This window comes from Diplotaxodon limnothrissa, linkage group LG13, assembly GCF_057381915.1.
Source record: "Diplotaxodon limnothrissa isolate DT_005_m linkage group LG13, D_limnothrissa_male_GT1.1, whole genome shotgun sequence".
Classification (NCBI taxonomy): Eukaryota; Metazoa; Chordata; class Actinopteri; order Cichliformes; family Cichlidae; genus Diplotaxodon; species Diplotaxodon limnothrissa.
Window position 1 is genome coordinate 3,417,830 of NC_140608.1, and position 23,031 is coordinate 3,440,860.

The 23,031-nt window shown below is 39.5% G+C and overlaps 1 protein-coding gene across 1 annotated transcript in view; it reads left to right on the forward strand.

Annotated features, from left to right (window-relative positions):
- Positions 1-23,031, forward strand: part of LOC146619683 (contactin-associated protein-like 4) — a 79,431-nt gene that overhangs the window by 52,926 nt on the left and 3,474 nt on the right. Inside the window, exons 11-22 of the mRNA XM_085369020.1 lie at positions 2,140-2,246; positions 4,535-4,654; positions 4,831-5,031; positions 5,663-5,825; positions 6,097-6,224; positions 6,363-6,533; positions 10,603-10,821; positions 12,612-12,851; positions 15,026-15,265; positions 20,571-20,704; positions 20,944-21,031; positions 22,366-22,584. Of these exons, the coding sequence (XP_085225146.1) occupies positions 2,140-2,246; positions 4,535-4,654; positions 4,831-5,031; positions 5,663-5,825; positions 6,097-6,224; positions 6,363-6,533; positions 10,603-10,821; positions 12,612-12,851; positions 15,026-15,265; positions 20,571-20,704; positions 20,944-21,031; positions 22,366-22,584 (2,030 nt within the window). The remainder of the gene's footprint in view (positions 1-2,139; positions 2,247-4,534; positions 4,655-4,830; positions 5,032-5,662; positions 5,826-6,096; positions 6,225-6,362; positions 6,534-10,602; positions 10,822-12,611; positions 12,852-15,025; positions 15,266-20,570; positions 20,705-20,943; positions 21,032-22,365; positions 22,585-23,031) is intronic.

Here is a 23,031-nt window from a genome sequence, read left to right on the forward strand (position 1 = left end):
TGTGTTATTTGGTGTTTTCTTGTCTGTGAATCTCCTTCCGTCATCCTGTGAATTCTCCCTGCAAGTCGCTTTCTCTCGTGTTCAGGTTTGTTGTTTAGGTTTTGGTTTTCCCAGTGTAGTTTATGTCTAAGTTTGGTTTTTCGCCACACTCTCCTTTTGTTTGTTATCACTCGGGTTCTGTGTCAATAAAGCCCTCTCACTTCACTGTATATCCGCATCTTGGGTCCTTTGTTAAATTCACACGGCTTTCCCCGGCAGCCCGTGACACTTCTCTATTTTGATGGAACTTTTTTTTAGTTTAAATACCCCCCTGGACTTTTTAAGGAAACATAACAGTGGTTAAGAACAAGGTTTAGCCAGCAGTGGGCTTTCATAGACTCTTAATGAATAATGATTTGCGTCCAGTGTGGGTATTTTTAAAAAGGTAATATTTATGTAAAGAAAATTGTCGCAGAAGCTGAGATATTGGCATAGGCGTGTTATGTGTGTCATACACACACCTGCACATACAAATAGCAAACCCAACCTTCTAATTTAGTGGTCTATTTCTGTACAACTGGCACCAGTCTGCTTTGCTGTCTAATGTTTCAACCCCTCCACCTGTCACTGGGGTTTGTAATATATTTGTTGTTTTAGATTTTTATATAAGTTGGGTTTGTGTTTCTATGTGTGTATAGTTTTGTTTTTTTCCACTGCCTTTATTGACCATCTTTTTATGCTAGGAGAGGAGATCATTCCATCCCAGATGTCAAAATGAGGCGCCATCCAACCATTTATTAAAAATATCAACTTAATAGGCAAAGTGGCACACATCATGTAAATATTAATAATAAATTTGCTTTCCATTTGCATGACCTGCTGGTATGTTTTGAATTTTTAACAACAGGCTGTCAAACTCACAGCTGGTGCAGCTGCTGTAATAAAATCTGCTTCTTGTCCAGATGTTCCCCTGCATGAAGAGCGTAGAACTATATGAGCTCTCTAAATCAAGTTTATGTGCTAATTGATCAAAGTGTGTTTAAAGTTCACTATAGTTCAGTTGTCTTTACTAATGCCTTGGAAATGATGATGAATTAATTTTCACTTTGACTCAGCTGTGGTAAGTGACCAAAGTGAATTTAACTTTGGTCACAAAACTCCAAACCAAGGAGGGGTAATTGAGTTGGACTACTTTCCAGCAGAAAGCCTATATGTTATCTTTAAAGTTCCAACTTTTGTAATGGCATTATTTTTATGTTGTGGTAAAAAGTTTAAAATAACAGAGTAGCGGTGAGATACTCATTTTGTAGTCCATCTTATGAACAGATATTAACATTCTTAATTCAAGCCCATTAGACTTTGTGTAATGTACACATTACTGGAGATAAATTTCAGGAGTGGGTCCACCCCTCCTAACCTTTCGGTTCTCACCTATGTATGTTCCCCCAGTTCACCAAGCTGTTCATTCTTGTTTACTGGCCCCACCTTCCCTCTCCTTTTCAATTCTTTAACTTCTTCACTTCTATTTAGTACATGGGGATCTGCCAGGCCCGGGAGCCATCACCAGTCCCCTTTGAGGCCTTCCCCAAACCGCAGCTCAATTCATGTCCAAGCCATTCACCTTTACCTACTGAAGCACTGTCAAACCTAAAATGAGGACGTGGGCCCAGCTAGTGAAGTTTATTATAAATAGATTTATGAAATCCTTCATCCAGCCATCCATTCGCTTCTGCTTATCCTTTTCAGGGTCGCGGGGGGTGCTGGAGCTTATTCCAGCTGTTATAGGGTGAGAGGTGGGGTACACCCTATACAGGTCGCCTGTCTGTCGCAGGGCTAACACACAGGAACAGACAACCATTCGCACTCACATTCACTACCGCATTCACACCTATGGGCAATTTAGATTTTTCAATTAACCTATCCCCACAAACTGCATGTCTTTGGACTGTGGGAGGAAGCCGGAGTACCCATCTTTTGTCTTCAGTTGCCTTTGTCTTTGAGACTAAGCAAACAAGTTTTAATAAGACCCCAGAACTGATGCATTCTCTCCCTTTCTCCACCAAACTGGGCATCGAGAGCTACTTGCACTGTTCTCTCATGACGATGGGGTATTTTACATAGATATGGAGACGTGTGCTTTCTTTCCTGTCTCTCTCTCAGATGTTCCCCCAGCCACTGTGAACATGGAGGCAGCTGCAGTCAGTCATGGAGCACCTTCCACTGTAACTGCTCTGGGACCGGGTACAGCGGAGCCACTTGTCACAGCTGTAAGGCCATGATGGTTTTTTGAGTGGTGTCGTTCAAAGGTCACAGATCTGTATTTCAACTCATGTTTGGGAGTTTCCGTTAACCAGCGGTCCCCAACCCCCGGGCCTCGGACCGGTACCGGTCCATGAGTCGTTTGGTACCAGGCCGCTAGAGTTGAGGCTCAGGTGTGAAATGTATGGTTTTCAGGGTTTTTATCAGTTTTCAGCGTTGTCATTGTTTTTATCATTAACTCGGTTTTCCTGGGTCTTTTCACGTGTGTTATGAATAAATCTTCTTTTTTTCGGTACCGGTACTAGTTTTATTTTGTTGTATTTATCCACGACACCTTAAATATTGTCGGGCATAAACTGGTCCGTGGCGCAAAAAAGGTTGGGGACCGCTGAATTAGACAGCCTGCTGCTTTAACTTTCCCTTCAGACATTTTTGTGGCAGAAGGTCAAGCAGAGATCTAACTTCTTTCCAGCAGTCATGATTGTAAGCACTCATGGAATAACTCTTAGCACAAAAACAGAGTGATTTAGAGGTCACACAAGAAATAATGAAAGAAGTGATAAGATAAGATAAGATAAGATAACCTTTATTAGTCCCACACGTGGGAAATTTGTTTTGTCAAAACACAACTCTATTGGAAAATAAATCCTTTATAAGCACTTTAGTTTAAACCATGAGGCAGTTTCTAAGATGAGCATGTAACATGTGCTTCTTTTTAGCAAATTAATGAATTTCCTTTGCAAAAGCGTTGCTATTTTTTTCTTCTTTTCAGGGCTTTGTAAAGTGCTCATTTTTGACCATCTAACAAAACTGAAAATCACTGGATATTTTACAGGACAAGCATGGCTATGCAGTCTTTGTTCAGCAGTGGCAACAGCAGCCTCTGTAAACCATAAGTGGTAATTACAAGATTCTAGTGCATTAAATTAAATGGTAAATGGACTGGTGCTTGTATAGAGCTTTATGTAGCACTCTTGTAACTGGGCACTCAAATTGCTCTTTACACCCATTCACTATATTCACCCATTCACAGTGTGCTTTATTCCATGCTTTCAAGTGGTTTCAAGCAAGCACAAGAGCACAAGATATGATATCCACATCTATTCATCTGCTGCTGAATAATTTTTGTTAATCAAGGTGCACCAACCTGTGGACATAGATTTGGGTTTAGAGAATATATCTTCAGCTTTTATTGAGGTTTCCATTTTTTTTTCATTAATTTGACCAGTATAAACAGTACAATCATAATTCATATTAATATAATAATTACAATTATTAGGCAATAATTCATTTTTTGTTGCTTTGCACTAATATAAGAGTTAAAAAAAAAAAAGACCAGCAAAATTAAATCAGATATATTAGCATAAACTTTATTCAATAAACCTTGAAGATATATAGCCAGATACACTTGCAACCATTAGGTGCACCTTTTTTGTACCTGGTTGGACTTGAAAAAATGTTCTCTAGTCTGATGATTCTCAATCTTCTATTGTCCAGTCTTGGTGAACTGTGAATTGTAGTCTCAGTTTCCTGTTCTTCCTCAGTGGCACCCAGTGTGGTCTTCTGCTGCTGTAGCCCATCTGCGTCAAGATGTGACATGCACCTCTGAATGCCTTAGCTCTACTGGTAACTTCCTATCAGCTCAAAGCAGCCTGGCCTTTCTTCTCTGACCTCTGGAATCACCAAGTCACTTTCACCCAACTACTACTCGCTGGATATTTTCTCATTTTCAGACCATTCTCTCTAAACCCTAGAGAAGGTTGTGTGGGAAAATCATCAGTTTCTGAAATACTCAGATCAGCCCTCTATCGCCAACAATCACGTCATGTTCAAAGTCAGTCACATTTATTCTCAGTTATAATGTTTTCCATAAATTAAAAAATACTAGTGCATTAAATTAAATAGTAAGTGGGCTGGTGATCTATATAGTATATAGTTAACTTTATGAGATTGTTTTGACCATGTCTACATGCTCACATGCATTGAGTTGGAACCATATGATGAAGTAATTTAACATATTCATTAAGCAGCAGTTGCACAGGTGCACCTATTAAAGTGATGAGTGTATTAAATGGTAACAATAATATCACTAAAATGTAGCTAAACAGATAATCCAGTGGAGAAAAGTTGGTCCCTCTGCATCTACATTGTAAAAAAAATCTTAAGTTACTTGCAATATGTTGAACAAGACCAGATGCTGAAAAACGAAATGAGCAACCACTGTGCAGTTGCATAGACAGAAAAACAAACTTAAATGTCTGCAGTGATGATGACGAGGATGTCTCTCTCTCCTCAGCAATATACGAGCAGTCCTGCGAGGCTTACAAACACAAAGGCAACATTTCGGGGTATTATTACATTGATGTGGACAGCAGCGGACCCATCAAGCCACAGCTGTTATACTGCAACATGACAGGTAGCTGATACACACATCAAAACACACACGCGTCAACATGCCTGGCGCACAATCTCTTCCCCTCTCTCTTTCATCCTGCCTTATTCTTCCTCTTTCAGTCCTGCATACATACAAATACAGATACAGGTGAAAATTAAAAATACACGCTTTCCCTTATTCTTCTTTCATTGCACCAGAGGACAACACATGGATGGTGATCCACCACAACAACACAGACCTAACGAGAGTCCAGCCATCACCAGAAGTGAATACACATGTAGTGCATTTTGAATATGCATCTGATGAGGAGCAACTAGCAGCAATCATAAGCCTATCAGAGCACTGCGAACAGGAAATTGCTTATCATTGCAGGAAGTCACGCCTACTCACCTCACCAGGTAAAGACCTTGGATGATCTTTAACGCCAAATTTATGTATTGTTGTGATGCAGTTTAAACAGGCAGTTGAAGTTATTTTGGACCAAGCATGGGTACTTCAAGACAATAGTTAAGACTCTTGCATAGTGTGTATTGTGTATCACATTGCATCATAACAGGTTTCTGTTTTTAATAATAATTAATTGTTTTTTATAATGTGAGATATGATCAACAGAATGTCTGTTTTACCTTTGGCAGCCAGCAGTAATAAAAAAGTAGGACCTTTTGACTCAAGGCAGCACAGGTCACTGTGGTTAGCACTGTTGCTGCACCGCAAGAAGGTCCTGAGTTCAATTCCACCATCAGGCCAGGGTGTACCCTGCCTCTCGCCCTATGACAGCTGCAATAGGCTCCAGCCTGACCCTAAAAAAGGATAAGTGGAAGCGAATGATTGGATGGACCTTTTGATTGAATTTACTACCATATAGTTGTGGTTGTGGTATAAAATCATTCAGTATAGCCATGTCTTTTTCTTTTTGTGTTTCTTTTTTTATTGATTACAATAGTCTACAAAAATGTGTCCCATTATAGAAACATAGCTACCATCTGGGGATCAGTCACTTGATATAAGTGATATGTCTGTGTGTTTCAGAGGGCTCTCCCCTCAGCTGGTGGGTAGGAGGCCCAGGTGTGGGACAAATGCACACTCACTGGGGCGGAGCTCCACCAGGGAGCCAGCAATGTGCCTGCAGTCTGCAAAATAACTGTGTGGACTCCAGATATCACTGCAACTGTGATGCTGACAGCAATGAATGGTACTGTATATCATAATACTCATATCAAAACAATTATAGTGTGATGTGTTCCGCTATAAAAATAGCTCATATCCTCACTGCATTTATAAGTCACCAAATTTGCTGCCAGTGCAGCAGATTTTTGTAGGTGTGGCAGCTGCAAGAGCATAAATCAACAACATGTATTATCCTTTACAGTGAATCACATTTTATGCTAAAGATAGATATGTCTTTCCCTCCTCTAGTTTGGAGTTTGTTTTTAATAAAAAAAATTCTGCTCCTTATTTTTTAGGACTAATGACTCAGGCCTGTTGACCCATAAGGAGACACTCCCGGTTAGATCTCTGGTGCTGGGTGATATCCAGAGACCTGGCTCCGAAAGCACCTACAAGGTGGGACCTCTCCGTTGTCATGGAGACAGTAAGTCGAAATCAGAGTGCCAATGTCAGTTTGTCACTTTGTACATGTTTTTAAAATGATGCAGGTGTGTCATGTCAGAGTTGTAAACTCATTCCTGTACCTTGCTTCATGTTTAAAATGCTTTCATGCATTTTGCAGAAAATGTTTGGAATGCTGCATTTTTTGACAAGGAGACATCATACCTCCACTTTCCTACATTACATGGAGAGCTGAGTGCCGACATCTCCTTCCTGTTTAAAACCACTTCATCATCTGGTGTCTTCCTGGAAAACCTGGGCATCAAAGACTTCATTCGAATTGAACTCAACTGTGAGTAAAACTTCTCTCTCTGGTGAGATGTCTAATCTAGACTTCACTTAGATGTGAGTACAAACTGAGCAGGAAGAAGAGTCCTCCGAGTTAAAGTTTCATGTGGTTTTAACTCAGCCGAGGTGATGGTGTCCATCAACCCTTCAAAAGAAATACTTTACAGCAGCACTGCCATTTATTTCTCCTCCTCTGGGAAATCACAGAATTGTTGTTTTTGATGTTGTTGTTGCAGCCAGCTGCAGTGCTTTTATAACCACCAGAGCGTGTAGCTCTCTATCACTCTACTTAAAACACTGTAAAAGAAACATTTGACCCACCTGCAGTCATTTATATCTGCTGGTGGAAGTCCCCACAGACATCCCTGCAGAGCAGACATTATGACCAGGGGTGCATATAAATGGTCTGTAGGTGTGCATGTGCTGTCAAAATAAAAAACGCGCACCAGATAAGAAGTTGCAACGCACGTTTGCGTACATAAGATTTTCTGGAGGGATTTTCACGGCATATTTTGCACCACATCTCTGTTCATTATTTGTTTGAAGGCAGCTCACCTCCAGTAACCACTTTTCCGAGAATACACACTTCTTTCGCGGTTCGGACTCCTTCTGAAATTTCTTTGGAGGTGGAGGAACACCAAAGTAATTGCTTAAAGGAGCTTCTTCGACTTTTTTAAAATTTCTAAACAAATGTCTGTCTTTCTCCAGAAAATCTTATGTACGTAAACGGGTGTTGCAACTTCTTATCTGGTGCGCGTTTTTTATTTTGACAGTGTATGCGCACCTGCGGACCACTTATGTGTACCCCTGAATATGACAACAGACTAGTCTAGCATAGTATTAAAAAAGAGATGCTGGCATGGTCTGTGTGTCAGTTTATGTGAACTTGCACTGAGAGCATATGATGTGCCGCTGTAGATCAGGAGGCAGTGCAGCCTGTCCAGTAATCAGAAAGAGTGTGGTTTGATCACGGGTCTCATGCTCAAAGTATCCCCAGGCAAACTACTGAATGCCCAGCATATCGATTGTGTGTGTAGTGTTATTGATAAAGTATGCAGAATAAAGTGGTGTATGCAATGTATGCTTGAATTGCCTTGTACAGCAAAAAGTGCTTCGAGTAGTAAGACTACAAAGGAGCTGTGTCTATATACTTACAAGTCTATTTACTATTGTAGTTCAGCTTGACTGAATTGCTCCAGTTCAAACACTGATGTGTGTGCTGTTGTTGCTTTCCTCTTTGTTCCTCTCTTGATGAGGTGCTTCACTTCATGTGATTGCAAAAGAAATCGAATCTACCGCTGTAGCTGGTTTTACCTTAAAAAGAAGTCCATGTAACTATATATGCTTAAGGCTAGCAATCAGATCTGACACTCGATTCAGTACTTTCACAGTATTTTGCCGTAAGGCTACAACTGTTGCACTGTAAGCAAGACAGTATCTGCAGTGTGGAGGTACTGTTACTTCCTTTCCTTTTTTATATTCTCTTATATTATTTGTTTCATTTTCTTTTCCAGACTAAGCAGCTAGCTCAACATGCAACATATTTCAGTTAGAATAATTAGAGCTTGAGTAATAAAAATGATGAAGGCAACAAAGCAATAAAGGAGAGCCGGTCCTGCTGAAGATAGAAAACAGGAAGAGGGAGAGCTAGCCTTGAACTTAGATGTGGATTGCTGCTCTCTGAACATCCAGAAAAGGGATTAGAGACTAACGGACTGATAGCAGGTGGATGAGGAGGTTATTTGGCCAGGGGAATGATGACAGAATTAAGAACAAACTGAGTTTGGTAGCATGGGAACTCAGAAGTGAGGAAAAGAAGAGAAAAGAATAAGGATCTTTTCAAATATCCTTTTTCCTACTTTCCTACCTGCCTGACGTTCCTTAAAAGCAAACCCTGAAAAGAATTTTAAAATGGCAAACATTTACAGCATATATATTTTTGACATAATTTCTCCTCCTGTGAACACCATGAATTCCTTGTACAAGACTGATTCTTTTACTACTTAAGTGATATATTTCTTCATATTACTTAGGTAGTAAAAGAACTTCCCCAGGATGAGGCTTGTCCTGAGTTCCTAAAGGCTCTGGATGTTATAGGGCTGTCTTGGTTGACGCAGCTCTTCAATGCTGCATCGAGATCAGGGGCGGTACCTCTGGTTTGGCAGACCAGGATGGTGAAGACCGAAGGGTGTGTTCCAACTATATGGGAATCACAGGTTCAACCTCCCCAGGAAAGTCTGTGCCAGGGTGCTGGAAAAGAGAGTCCATCTGTTTATCGAACATCAGATTCAGGAGTTGTCGTCCAAGGTTGCAGAACACTGGACCAGCTCTTTACCCTCTCAGGGAAATTTGAGGGTGCATGGGATGTACTTCTGGAGTATGGGGTGTCTGCCCCATTCTTTGCAAGAGCTTGGTCCACATAGCTAGCAATAAGTCAGACTCATTCTGGTAGGTGTGGACTCCACCAGGGCTGCCCTGGGTGCTGGCCCACCTTGGTGTTTCCCCAGAGAAGCTGGAGGAGGTGGTCAGGGAGAGTGAGGTCTGGGCTTCTCCAATTAGGCTGCTGGCCTTGTGAAGCAGAAGAAGATGGATGGACATTGACTCTACATCAATAACTTTAGCTTGTTTCTGTGAAAACAAACTAGTGCTTTATCTTTGTAGCTGGTTGTCACAACTACAGTACTTCATTTTTATCTTCCAAAGTTGTCAGCAGTTTTATGTGACATGCTTACGAGCTGCTTGGTGTCAGGTTGTGTTTGCATCACTTAGGTGATACATTACTTCAGCCTGAAAGTGTTTTTTCTCATCAGAGTTCCAGTGGTGCTCGTGTGTCAGCTGCCTCTGTTCCTTATCTTTCTTCCACAGATGATGTACTGTAGTTCTAACAGAGAATGAGGACTTCAGAGTGAGCATGCTGACAAGTAAAAGGGGAAAGCAAGAAAGAGTTTAGCAAGATAAAAGATCCTTTGTGGTTCCACTATAAAACAACACAAAGTTGCTGGTGTTCAAAACAAAGGAACATGCTCTACTGGTAATAATTCCTGGCATGCAAACAACTTGATGTGATCAGATTTGGCTATGAAAATGTTGCTCTGTGTCCTTTCTTTCTATTTTCTGGGGGAAAATAAATAAATATGACAGACAGATGACAAATTAAAGGACATTGTAGTGAGTGGATGCAGTGGCTGTGTTTAGCTGTGGATAGTGTTTTACTGGCATGGTTTGTGTCCACCTGTCTCTTCAGTTTAAAAGGTTATTGTAAATCAATACAAAATGGCTTTGAGTTGATCACCTTTAACCTACCTGAGTCAGAGACTCACCAGGCAAGGCAGGAAACTGCAGTGGGCTGCCAAACTTTAAGCTTTAGCAGTGGCAATGCTCAAAATTTGCAGTGACAGTGGGAGAGACCTGACTTGACCTGGCCCCGCCTGACTCAACTCATTCTGCTTACCGACCGAATGCAGTCTTTGAGCCTGAGGGACATACTGTAATAAACAGCATTTGCACAAATCATGGCCCCCAACCAATATTCACAATGTTTTTAGATGGTGTCAAAATAGTTATAACATAACTATGATGAATGCTGGTTGTAGAGGCCTCCTGTGAATTGTTGCCTGGCGCCTCAACCGACTCTAGAATTACCACTGAACAAAGCGGTCTCCTCCAAGGTGGAAGTGCTCCCATCCATATGATGTTAGAAAATGATTTGAATCATATGCTATGGTCTTTGCAGTCATCAGAACTCAAGCCACCTGAAAGTCTATTTGAGTTTCTGCAGAGAATCAATACCAAGATGCAGTGAAGGTCTTCTTTTGGCAAGGTAATAGCTCAATACATTAGTAGGATAATATTTTTTCCTTTACACTTGTTACCCACCATTAATTAGTTAGAGGTTAGACAAACAAAAGCTCACTCAGTTAAATCATGCAAATAATGAGCACATCTTTGTGTGTGAGCTGCCTTGTGTGCAGGGCAACAAGTACCAAACAAGCTGCAGGAAGGTACAGGAGACACAGAAGGTGCTTCTTACATGTTCTAAAATAAGTCTTATTTTTCTTTCCTCTCTGATGCAGCCTCCAATGAGGTCCTCTTCTCCTTTGACGTGGGTAATGGTCCATTGGAGGTTTCGGTGAAAGCTGGATCACCTCTGAATGACAACAGGTGGCATCGTATTCAAGCCGAGCGAAACGTTAAAGAGGCATCGCTTCGCCTCGACGAGCTTCCTGCTGTCACGCAGGAGGCGCCGGCTGATGGGCACATCCACCTGCAGCTGAACAGCCAGTTATTTATAGGTGTGCAATCAATTCAAAGCTGCTTTTTTTGAGGTCCCAACAAAAACAATGCGACATTTGGTTTTTACTCATGTAATTATTATTAGAGATTAGGATTTCTTTCATTTCAGTCCATGCTTGTTGTTGGAGCTGTCAGATTTCTACTTTTATTTCTTAAACTTTTTCAAATAGTCTGTTTTCTGCTCGGTCTTTGTTTCATTGTGTCCCTTATTTTTACACACAAAACCGCTCTGTGCTCATAGGGTACATTTTCATTGACCCCCTGGGAGGTTGGTGGATTTGCATTCTCGTCACAGAATATATAATCTTCCACGACTCCACACTTCCCTCATAGTGCACAAAGAACATATTGCATTGTCTGCTTATTGATCCGCATTGATGCTGACAGGTTTAAACAAGTCCACAGTAAAGCAGTTCTTGTTTCTAAACCTTACTTCGATATAAGCTTAATAGACTTAATAGAAAATCCCCACAAAGTGATAGAAATTCCCTGGGGATGTGTAGAAAAAAGTCAGTTTTGTGGTCAGTGTCCTTGCAGTAACCTTGGTAGAGTGTTTGAACTCAGTCCATTAGTTAAGGTAGTCATTTCCTGACAGGTCCTGATGAAACTCTTGGCCCTGATACGAACCTCATCAACTCTGCAGCCATGGGAAACTGTTTATCTCATCATAACAGTCTTGAGATTGCCAGTTTGGCAGTCTGAGACAATTATAATGTTGCAGAGCGTGAACTCTGAGGACAGCTGGAGGTTGTGATGCAAAAACTCAGAAAACAATAACTTTTTGAGTTTAAATTCTGACCTGGAAGGAAAAAAAAAATATTTTCCTGTCACTGTCAGCCAACCAGACAGGACAAGCAGACTGTCAGAGCGATTGGCAGGTCGCTAACTTTCTAGATAACAACAATCAGCTTGGTGCTGGGTGAGCAGAGCCATAGCCAGTGAAATGTCAATTTCTGGAATTTTTCACCTGCCAGTTTGGGTTTCATTGTGCTTCATTTTAAAAATTCAGTATGAAACCGATGACAGGCCTTTTTTTCTTGGAGGTGCAGAGTATGTTCTGCCATTAATAATAGAATCAGATCAGTCAGTTTTGCTTAAGAATTTGATAACACAGATTGTTTGTCATTCATGCGTGTCTGTACAGTATGAATGCATAAAAATCATATAGGTAGTGTTTTAGATTAAGATAAATTACATCTAAAAAGATAAAGCACTGCAAATATGTCTCCTAAGTTGCATTGTCCTGCAGCACTTTTATTTCACTGTGAATGATAAATATATAAAAATAAACTGGTTAAAATAGAGTTACATTCAGTTACATTCATAACTTTGTTAGTTCCAATTATCAAAATGTTGCATCTCTTTTTCACCTATTCATCAGGTAAATCCTAGACAACCTAAGACCAGGTGGCTAAAAATGTTCCCACAGACTGCCACAGTTAGAAAAGGTGTTTTCTTTTTTAAATTAGCAATAGATACATCAGCTTTCAAGAAGGGAGCCTTTCTGCATGTGCAAGAACCATATTTGCTAGATTAGTTTTATGGCAACTGTTTCTCAAATGCGAGGATTTGTGATTTATGCCACTGTGTTTAAATATATTTTGGGTCTTGGACAAACCTGCAATTTTTAACTTGTACTCAAGGCAACTGTTAAATGTTTAAACATCACTGGGATTATATTATTTCACGTTGGTGGTTTGCACAGAAACATAAGTAGAATAAAATAGACAACAGAGAAAATTCATTACAGTGTATGCTTTTTTTTTCTGTGTGTCTCCTGTGTGTTCAGGAGGCACAGCTTCAAGGCAGAAGGGCTTTCGAGGTTGCATCCGCTCTCTGCAGTTGAATGGCGTCACTCTGGACCTGGAGGAGAGAGCAAAGATCACCCCTGGGGTTCAGGCAGGATGCCCAGGCCATTGTAGCAGCTACGGTTCGCTGTGCCAAAATCAGGGTCGCTGTGTGGAGAGACCCACCAGCTTCTCCTGCGACTGCAGCTCATCCGCTTACACTGGACCTTTTTGCAACAAAGGTACAGAGACTTGGTCTTCAAGCTCAAAGATGCACAATGTCAAATTGAAAATTACATTAAAAATCACTTAAAAGCTTAAATTTGGGGTTTAATAATATGTAGCCTTGGGTCACTTTAGCAGTAGTGCAGTTCTTGTTCTTCCTCTATCAAAAGTCACATAATCCAAATTAACACAGGAACCTAAAGAATGAGTGTATCTTTTGAAATTTTTAAAAACCCAGTCAGCATCTCTTGAGCAACTGTAGTTGCTGACCTCCAACACAGCCACCTTCATATGCGCTACAGTGCAGCACTTGGATGGCCTATAAATAAAACACATATACAGTAATGTCATATATAAGTGAGGTCACACCCAGCTGTGCTGGGGCACACTCTGCATACTCTACTGTATATACACAAGGATTAGCTGAGAGGTTTGGTTTGTACATGTAGATGTACGACGACCAGTGTTGGAGACCAAAGTACAACCAAAAGTATTGCTATGATGTGCATCAGACGTGTGCTGTTTTTGCCTTTGAAATAGTAGTTTTAAAGATAAAGATTAGGAGATGCATCATAGACAAGTTGCACTTATCGACACTACTGTAATTGATTGTGACATGTTGGCCTTTCTGTTTATATTTATGAATTAGACAGGAATTATTTGCTAACCTTTAGCAATCCGTTTGAGAGTGATTGCAATCAGTCAAAGCTGGACAGCAATAGGAGACAAGTTGCTTCCCAATCAAAAGGCAATCAAAAGTGGTAACCCAGAGGCAGTGTCACATGCCCAACTTCAGATTAACTATTTGCAACTACTTGTAATCAGTTGGTGAATGTGTACAAACTCAATTAAAACTTATTTATAAAACACAAACAAGGTCAAAAAGTGCCTAAAATCAAGAGAAAATATAAATAAATAAAACAAATGAATGAACAACACTGTTAGAACATAAAAGATACAAGCTTACCAGCTACCTTTTCTATCACCTTAAAGCTACCAGTTTTTCCTGTCTTTAGCAGGTTGCTGTCCTATTTTCGGTTTAGTGTGACTGAGACATAGTGTACTATCACTTGTGTCTTCATTCTGAAAGGCAAAACTAAGTTTTAAAATCTACTCAAATCCTTTTTAAACTATGATGAAAAAGGATCAGTACCGCTGCTGACCAACACTGCTGCATGCAGGTGTATTTGATGTGGCATCTGCCGTCAAATCTAAGCCAAAATGCTTCGCATTCATTTTGGCTTGGTCCCGGCACTGAGAGTGCAAAAGCTTGCAACCTTAATGGCAGGAGTAAAGCCAGCCCAGGCAGGAGGAAAAGATAAGAGCCAAAGAGGAGACGTATTGATGTGGTGAGAGAGGAAGATCAGTTATGTTGACTTCTTAAAGAAGCCAAAAGAAGAGGAGGATTTTAAAATGGAAACCAGAAGCTTTGTGAAGATTTTCAACTGAACTTTTCTGACAAATGTTTCATTTTCCGAAAACTGTCAGTAAAGAAGCCCCTGCTGGGCATCCTGATGGAGGGATTCTGTCATAACACTAGTGCGCACCCATACTTCTTTTTATTTAAGTTATCAGAGAAATATTGAGTCATTACATCGGCATAGTAACACAGCTTATCTATATTCAGTTATTAACAATCCCAGCTGCGTTGCTTGTTATAACTCTGCATTTTTATCTACAGTGGAAATCATAACTCTGACATCCGACTCTGTTATAATTAGAGAGCCAGATTTGTTGTTTTTTTTTCACCTGTCAGCTGGTTTCCTGTGGCTGCCTTTTCACCAGCTCACTAATTAGGTGTTGTCAATGAAACAGAGGCACAGCACATTTAAATATATGAATCATTGATATTGTCTCTTGTGAGATTAGTTGTCAGTATAAAGACATATTATTTATAGCCATGTAAATCATACTATACAGTATCTGCAGAATGATGTGGTTCAGTGAAATGACACGACTGGGATAAAATGTTTCCGGGGCTTATTTATCAGGTATAATGTGTATGAAATGGTAAAGAAATGCTTGATGTGAGGAAGAAGAACTCCTAGCTAAAATCTAAAAGCTCAAGTAAAATCTTTCACAGCTTGTAAATTAATCATCTACATATTAAAATATAATGCCCGCCACAACTACTGCATAACTGCTGTAACTTCTATGTTTGTAATTCAATTTATCGACTTACTCCCTACAGAGGTTTCAGCCAGCTTCAAGTCAGAAACATCAGTCACCTATGCCTTCAAGGAGCAGATGGTGAACGAGCTGAACAGGAGCAGCAGCAGCAGCAGCTCCTTCCCCTCCTCCATCTACTCTGACATAACCCTAAAAGCAGAAAATGTGTCCCTGAGCTTCAGGACCAGCCAGAGTCCTGCTCTGCTCCTGTACGTCAGCTCCTACCACAGAGAGTACTTTGCTGTGCTGCTCAGCAAGCCAGGTGAGCACTGAGATCCTCTCTGTATTTTTAATAAGGAAAGTGTTCTTGCATCAAATACTTTGACTTGGCCTTTATAAAATAACCATGACCTTTTGTTGCTTATATTTATAAGTTGTAACAGTGGTGTTGTAGCATAAGGCAAAAATTGTAGCATCAGTTTCCTGTTTTTAGCTCGCAGGAGTGGCACCCAGTATGGTCGTCTGCTGCTGTAGCCCATATGATTCAGGGTTTGAGTTGTTATTTGCGTTACTGTTGCCTTACTATCAGCTCGATCAGTCTGTCTATTCTCCTCTGACATCAACCAGATGTGTTCAGTATTTACTCTTTTTTTAGACCGTCTCTGTAAATCCTAGAGATGATTGTATGGGGAAAATCCCAGTAAATCACCTGCTTCTAAACCAGTAAGCTTCAGAACCAGCCTGGACAGTCTCATTCAAAGTCAATGAAATCTCTTTCCTTCCCTGTTTTAATGCTCAGTTTCATCAAAATGTAGACATGGTCATGGTCAATGGGCCTCCATGTTGCTACCATTTGATTGGCTGATTGCGTATTTGCCTTAGTGAGCAGTTGAACAGGTGTAACTAAAAAAAACAAGTGAGGAGTGTTACAAAAAATGAAACGTTTTTTCAGTCTTATCAAAATAACAGATTTAAATGGATTTCTAAAGCTATTTATTGGTGTTTCTGTAATAGGCATGTAATAGTGAATGACATCAAAATCAAGAATTCAGGCTATGAAGGCCTCATCCATAATTTCAGCTCGTCTCCGTTTGTCATCCTTCTTTTTTTTAATACAACGAGTCTTCCTGCCCTCACTCACCTTCTTTTTCCTATCATCAAGTTCCCCTCTTCTCTATTCCTGTTCACTTCTGTGTTTAATCAACTCACTGTGAGTTCAGCCAAAGAAAGAGACAAGAGGGGCCCATCTGAGTCGGAAAGGACAAAGAAGGCTGACAGACCTATTGAAAGTGGGATACCACCTAAATTAGCTGTAAATAGACTGCGAATCGGCTGTTTTAATAACCCAGGAGGAAGCTGATGACCAGGAGGTCACACAGTTTCCATGGTGATCAGGTAGTCAACATGACAATAAACTGAAGCACCCCATTAAAACTCTTGGACAAGCCTTTTCTGGTGAAAAGACTCTGTGCCAAGACTGCGAGCAGCTTGGTTGATGTGTCGCTGCTGCTGCTGTGCTGTTACTGCACCTGTGTAACATTTTTATTTTTGCTGTAGTTTTAAACAGGAAGATTATATTTCATCGCATGTCTAAATAAAGGATACGTCTGCTGAAATTCAGCACTTTTGTGATCGTCAATAAAAAAGATGATCAAGCCAATGATTAACCAATCTACCACCATGTTTTGGTGGGGCACTTGGGCTCAGAAGGCAAAGTTGGTCCCTGTCTCCTCTTGACTGCATGTTGAAATGTTCTAGAAAAAAGTAAGATACAAAGGCCTGTAAAATGGCATTTTAGTGTGAAAGTGCTTTAAATGGTCAGTAAGGCTAAAAAGTACTGCATGAACACCAGTCTATGCACCATTACAATTGACACCAATCAATATTTTCAGGTCTTGTTCTCTGCTGTCGTAAAGAGAGGAGAGTGTGAAGTCGTACACCAGATTGATTAAACTATTCCTGGATCTGTTCTTTGACAGAAAATGTCATCAGCTTCATCCTTTTGGCAGTTTTAGCCCACACCACACACATTGAGATGATTCTGGGACCGTAAACATGGTTTGCACTGTATTTGAATTTTAGTGGAAAAGTCAGCTCGTGAAATTTATCTTACTAATATTCAGTGTTTTGTTATGAAGCTAATGTTGTCTTGTAGGCTAACAGCTGTGAGTGAACACAGGTTTTGAAAATCCTGATGCTGAAGAATTTAGAGCTTAAAGCATTGCATTCAGGGAGCTACAATAGTGAAAATTATACTGAATACAGCTTGAATGTGGTAGTATCATTACATAATTTACCATAATTATACTTTTTTCTTGTTTTAAAAAGGTTAGAAGGAAGGGGCTTGTCTTCGGTAGCTGACTGAAATTCCTTTTATAAGCCGTGTTTCCACTTTTACGCTTATAATTCGTGAAACCAGTTGTTAAATCAGTGAGGCTCCACCTTCACTTTCAACCATTTAATATCAGACTGCTGAAATGACAGAATTAATACCTCTTATTTCATCTTGTTTATCTAATAACTCCACCGCTGAGCACATGTGGTTAATAAGTACATAAGAGGTAACAGGTGCACTGAAATTTGGGATTCATTCGTGGGATATTTTAGCTACCTGAAAGCGGTAAAAGTGAAAGAGTGATTTGAGTGTCTGTAAACAGACTTATTCTAGTTTAGACCCATCTAGTAAAAGCATGGAAATGCCTTTTCCCACACTTGAACTGTTATTTCTACAGGAAAATGTGTTTTAGACAGCATTTTATAGGCTTTTTTTAGGGAGTCTCTACATCCATTCGTGGATGATGATAAGAGCGGAAATTAGCCTCGGGCACATACAGATAATATATTTCTAATAGACTGAACAAAAACAATGTGCATGCAAATTTCTCTTTTTTTCCACACAGTTTTAGTTGTGAATCTCTAGAGTTTTATACTTCTGGCACCTGGTGTTGTTAGTGATGGCTGAACCTTTCATCTTCAGTATTTGCTAACTTTTTACCACCTACTAGCTTAAAGCTTGCTGACAAACTCTCTCTGTGGAGTAATTTCAGTCTGTCAGCTCAGCAATCACCTCCCCTGACTTGTTAATCGTGGTCATTACAGTGTGAACACACTTTATAACTGCCTTTGGCTCACTGCTGTTTCTTCACCTTTAATAAGCACGGTTCAGAAGCCAAACGGGTGTTAAAAGTATTAAATTGTTTAAAAAAAATTATTAGCAGAGCTGAAAATATGAATAATGCATGATTTGAAAGTTGGAACAGGTTTCTTTCTCACCCCCATTTTTTTTCTGCTGCTCTCACTTTGTCTCTCCTGTCATTGTTCTCATAAGCAAATTATTATTAAAGATATGCTGATATGAATAGGAGTAAACTAAAAATAATGTGTTTAAATTCGCAGTGGATGACGGAACATTTGCTTTTGAGAAAAGCCTGATCAGCAACACATCTTCCTACAACCAATGGAGATCAGTCATTATTCATTTAAAAAAGGTGTGAGGAAAATCAAAGTACTTCATGCTGTAGAGAGCCTGGCTTTTCCAAATACTGAATTATTTCGGGATATTTTTTGGATCATTGTTCAGTTGCTAATACCCTTGAAGAGCTAGATCTTTTGAATTAATATAATCTTCAATATATTCATGATTATATAATGAGGCATGTTTATGGAGAAAATTTGATTGGGTCTATTTTTAATATAAATAGGAAGATGGCTTTTAAAATGCTACAAACGTAAAAGGTTTATGTTTGGAATTAAGTCATGAAGGTTTGAAATTAGGAATTGTGCACTCACCGGCTGCTTAGTTACAGTTTTTATAGTACTGGTTAGGAATATGTTTTGTCTATAAAAATCTCTCAATTCTTCGTGACACCTTTATACTCCATTCTCATGCTAGGTTTGAACTTCAGCAGCAGAACTTCTAAAGCCCCCCTTATTTTAAGCACAGGCTGGAGGATCCAGAACAAGGACCTCTGGAGCATTTAAAAAGGTTTAATGGAGTGAATAACACCAATATAGAGAGCTGTCAAAATGTCAAAAGAGGAAGCACATCAAGTAAATGTGATGAAAATGGCAACAGAGAGTGGACAAGGAGGGAAGTGGAAAAACCTTTGCAGAAGAGCAAAAAATCACTCAAATGTTATCAGAATCAGAATCAGAATACTTTATTAATCCCTAGAGAAATTTTGTGGGTTACAGTTGCTAAAGAACAGTAGCATTAACAATAACAAATTAGACTATTTATCAATATAATATGTTAATATATGAGGAATAGCACAATATATACAACAAATACAAGTCACCAAGTAATAAATATTCAGGGTTGACAGATGTGATTATAAATAAATATCAATAAATTGACAGCAACATTACAGAGTAAGAACGAGTATGTGCAAAAAGGATGTAACCATTGCTTGATACCACACTGATAGCAAAATCAAGGGGAGAGTAAGTGACACGACCGCATTATATATGCAACAGGTTGATGAGTGGATGAGATCAGGCAGAAACAACATAAACAGTTCTGAGACATGACAAAAACTATTTACTGGATGTAGACACTCCTCCACTTCATAATTTGCATCTAAATTTGCCATTTACACCTCAAGTTATTAGACACTGCAATTGAGACTTTTCTAGGGAAGAAGTGCAATTTTCATTAACACATAAGTGGAGGAAAGGAAATGTGAGTTTCCAGAAAGATGGCTCGAATAACTTTCAAAGCAAAAAAGCAACAGAGGATCATATAAACAATCCTACAATGAAAGCACACTATTATATAAATGAAGTTACTGATAACATTCACAGTAAAGTTGAAAAGGTAAACTGTGCATATTGACAGTGGTGTGTGAGTTTGAAAACAGAAAATGTAAATCTTGGCTGTTTTTGTTTCATATTAACCTCCTAAGACTGGAACTCTTTCATGGCATGCATTTTTAATTTCTCTTTGCTATTTGGGCTGATTGGGACCTGATGAATGTGAAAACAAAGAATTGCCTGATTTTTATTTTTTACCTGATTTTTGTTTCTGACAAAAATGATCCACATATGAGGACATTCATTTTAAATTTCAAAAGAACAGTGGCAGTATAATGTCCTCGTAAGTGGATATCAGGCCCCTGTGGGGCAAAATTTGTTTTTTTGGGTCTAGACAACCCAAAATGTGATGTCTACATATGTTGACGCCAGGTCCTAGGAGGTTAAGAATTATTTTTTTATTTCTTCTTCACCTTATAAAGTTCAGCATGCTCTTGAAAATGAGCATCACATAGTCTAGAATATGCATGAGATCCACACCAGCCACACAAAAATCAGTTGGTATGAAGGAATTCCAATACTTAATTTGGTATTTTAATATCTAACGCCAGCTTATTAAAAGAAAGGCAGGGACAATGAATCCACACAATGGACAGAGATGGCAAAGAGGAAGGATGCATGGCGGCAATGAAAGCTTTCTTTTTTGAATATAATCGGAGAAGAATATCTCTTATGTAAGGTGATTTTAGACAATATTTTCTTCAACTACAGGAGCTTTTGAAACTTCCCATTTAAACATGTATTCAATGTTATTCAGTCCTGTCTTTTGTGCCACACAGAAATATAGCAGTTTACTGTGCTGTTGCTAACCACAGATAAGCTAGAGGTGAGGTACAGACTGGACAGCAGCAAAGATGCAGAGATACTGAGGAGCAAAGTGAAGAACCTCGCCGACCGACAGCTGCATGTTATTACCATCAGTCGACTGGCAGACGTTGTCTCTATGCAGGTAACACACACGTGCAAACAAAAAGCACTCAACCCGTCTTCTTAGTCAATAATAAACAATAAGTCAGCCTCTGTCAGCGGAAAAAGCAACAGACAGGAGGTTTATGAAATAAAACCTCTCTGAAAATCAGTATTTACATTATATCATTTGTTGTATATACCAAAGTACTTACTAACTATTCAAGTGTTGGCGTTTATTTGAAAGCCCGTTTTGAAGGGAAACCTTTTATTTTCTGTCAGATTGACCAGAATCCCAAAGAGGACTTCAACCTGACATCTGGTGTAGAATTCAATGGCATAAGGTCGCTGGTTCTTGGCAGTGTGCACGGTAAGTGAGACAGCAAGGCCTTTCAGGCTGAAGAGCACTCAGACAGAATATTATTTTTTCTGCTATATCAGACAATAAGGCTTTCAAACCTTTCCTCACTGGTTCCCTCACTGGAGGCGGTGTTGTCTAGACTATAGGGTGTATACGACACAAGGTTTGCTTTCAGTTTTACTGCACAAAATGACAAGAACAAAACTCCTTCCAGGCCAGAAACAACTATTCCCTGCTGTTAACATAACACCAGCTTTACTACAACTTTACAACTTCATTAAGTGCTAACCATAGACAGTATACAAAATGAAAGCTGCTGTGACATCACCCACCGGTTCCTGAAAGACTGAGACGAATGTTTCTGCTATTGCAATCTTGGTTGCATTCAGTTTTCTGTTTTTGAGACTTCTAGATCATCTATGTATATTTTCCCCTTCTGAAAAAACTAAATCAATTGCTTAATATTTTTTAAAGGAATTTTAAAAAAAAAGCCAGATGCAGCAAAATACATTGCAAGTTAAATTATTTTTATGCAAATTCATCAGATGGCTTAATAAAACTTCTGTTTTATAAACATTTGAATTTTCTGGCAACTATTTAATCATTCAGGCTTTAAAGGGTTAAAGCTGTGTGTCCCGACTCCAGCCAAGCAGCTAAAGCTTGACTTTCAACAAGTAACAAAATCAGTGACCTCAAATGCACTAAGATTCGTTTCAGGGTCACGTCACAGGCAAAAAGTACAGAGGAGACAATGAGCCAAAGAACAGAAAAGCTTCATATGTGTCTTCATGCTTTCTTGAGTATTTTGGGACTTTTTTGTTTTGTTTTGTTGGATCCTCCAGTAACCTTGTTTTTGTTCCCAGCCATTTGTCAGCATTATTTGTCCTTTTTTTTGTTTTTGTATAAAACATTTGATCATTTGTAACAACTAAATGTACAACATTAGCATCTTTAATAGAAGGTTCATTGATGCCAGTTTTTACCTCATAGCGAAACTGCATCAGTAACCTCATCATTGTCATCTTCTCCTAGTAATTATGAGTGCATTGTAGTGGAGTTAATAGACCTCAGACTATTTGGAAGAGAGAAAACCAGACACTGATTATTTGGTCAATACTCTAAATCAGCCGCTGCACCTACCACTTTGAAGCAATATTCTTTCAGCTTGTTTTCTTATTATCTGCTTTTGTTATGCCCAAAGTATTATTTTTCCTTTTTGTTCTTTAGCAGAGTTACAGTAGCACTGCTAAAGCAAAATCAATTTTAAAAAAGTGAAGTAATCACCATCCTTACTGTACATTTTATAAAACATCACAGTCTGTGTGCTTGTCTTTTCTCTATAGATTCTGAAGGGTTGGATCCGGACTTGGCTCAGATTGCTTCTCTGGGTTTCACTGGCTGTCTATCTGCTGTCTTCTTTAACTCCATCAGCCCTCTGAAAGCTGCTCTGCTCCACCCAAAAACTAGTCCAGTTACCGTAACTGGTCCGCTGATCCAGTCCATTTGTGGCTTTACTTCAGCCAACCTCTCTCATGCAACAGAAACCACACACCATCTATCAGGTAAGAGGGTTATTTCCTTGCTCTCTTTATTGGTGTTGGAGATTGAAGGAGATTGGAGTGGTGGCAATGATGGTCAAACTGTGTCTCCAACACAGTTTTGTTCTGTCCCTCGCATGGCTTCAGATCACGCAGAGAGAATTTCAGAAGCAGAGCATGTTGTCTGCATGGGGTCATCTGTTTTGAGAGTTGACTGGATTTTCTCTGCTGTTCCTGTATCTGACTTCCTGCTCCCCTTATCTGATTTGTTCAGCTTGAAATGGCTTACATAAAAAAATAGAGCTGGTGCTGTTTGCGTGACGCAGAGTGATTTGCTTTGAAATCACTGGCTGATTTCTTTTCTTTTCAGGTGCTTTTTATTTTTGTTTCTTTGGACACCTCAGTTTAGGCATCTAATTCAGGCCTCTTTACACTAACTCTGCATGTTGCAAAGTGTCAGTTAGCTTGTGC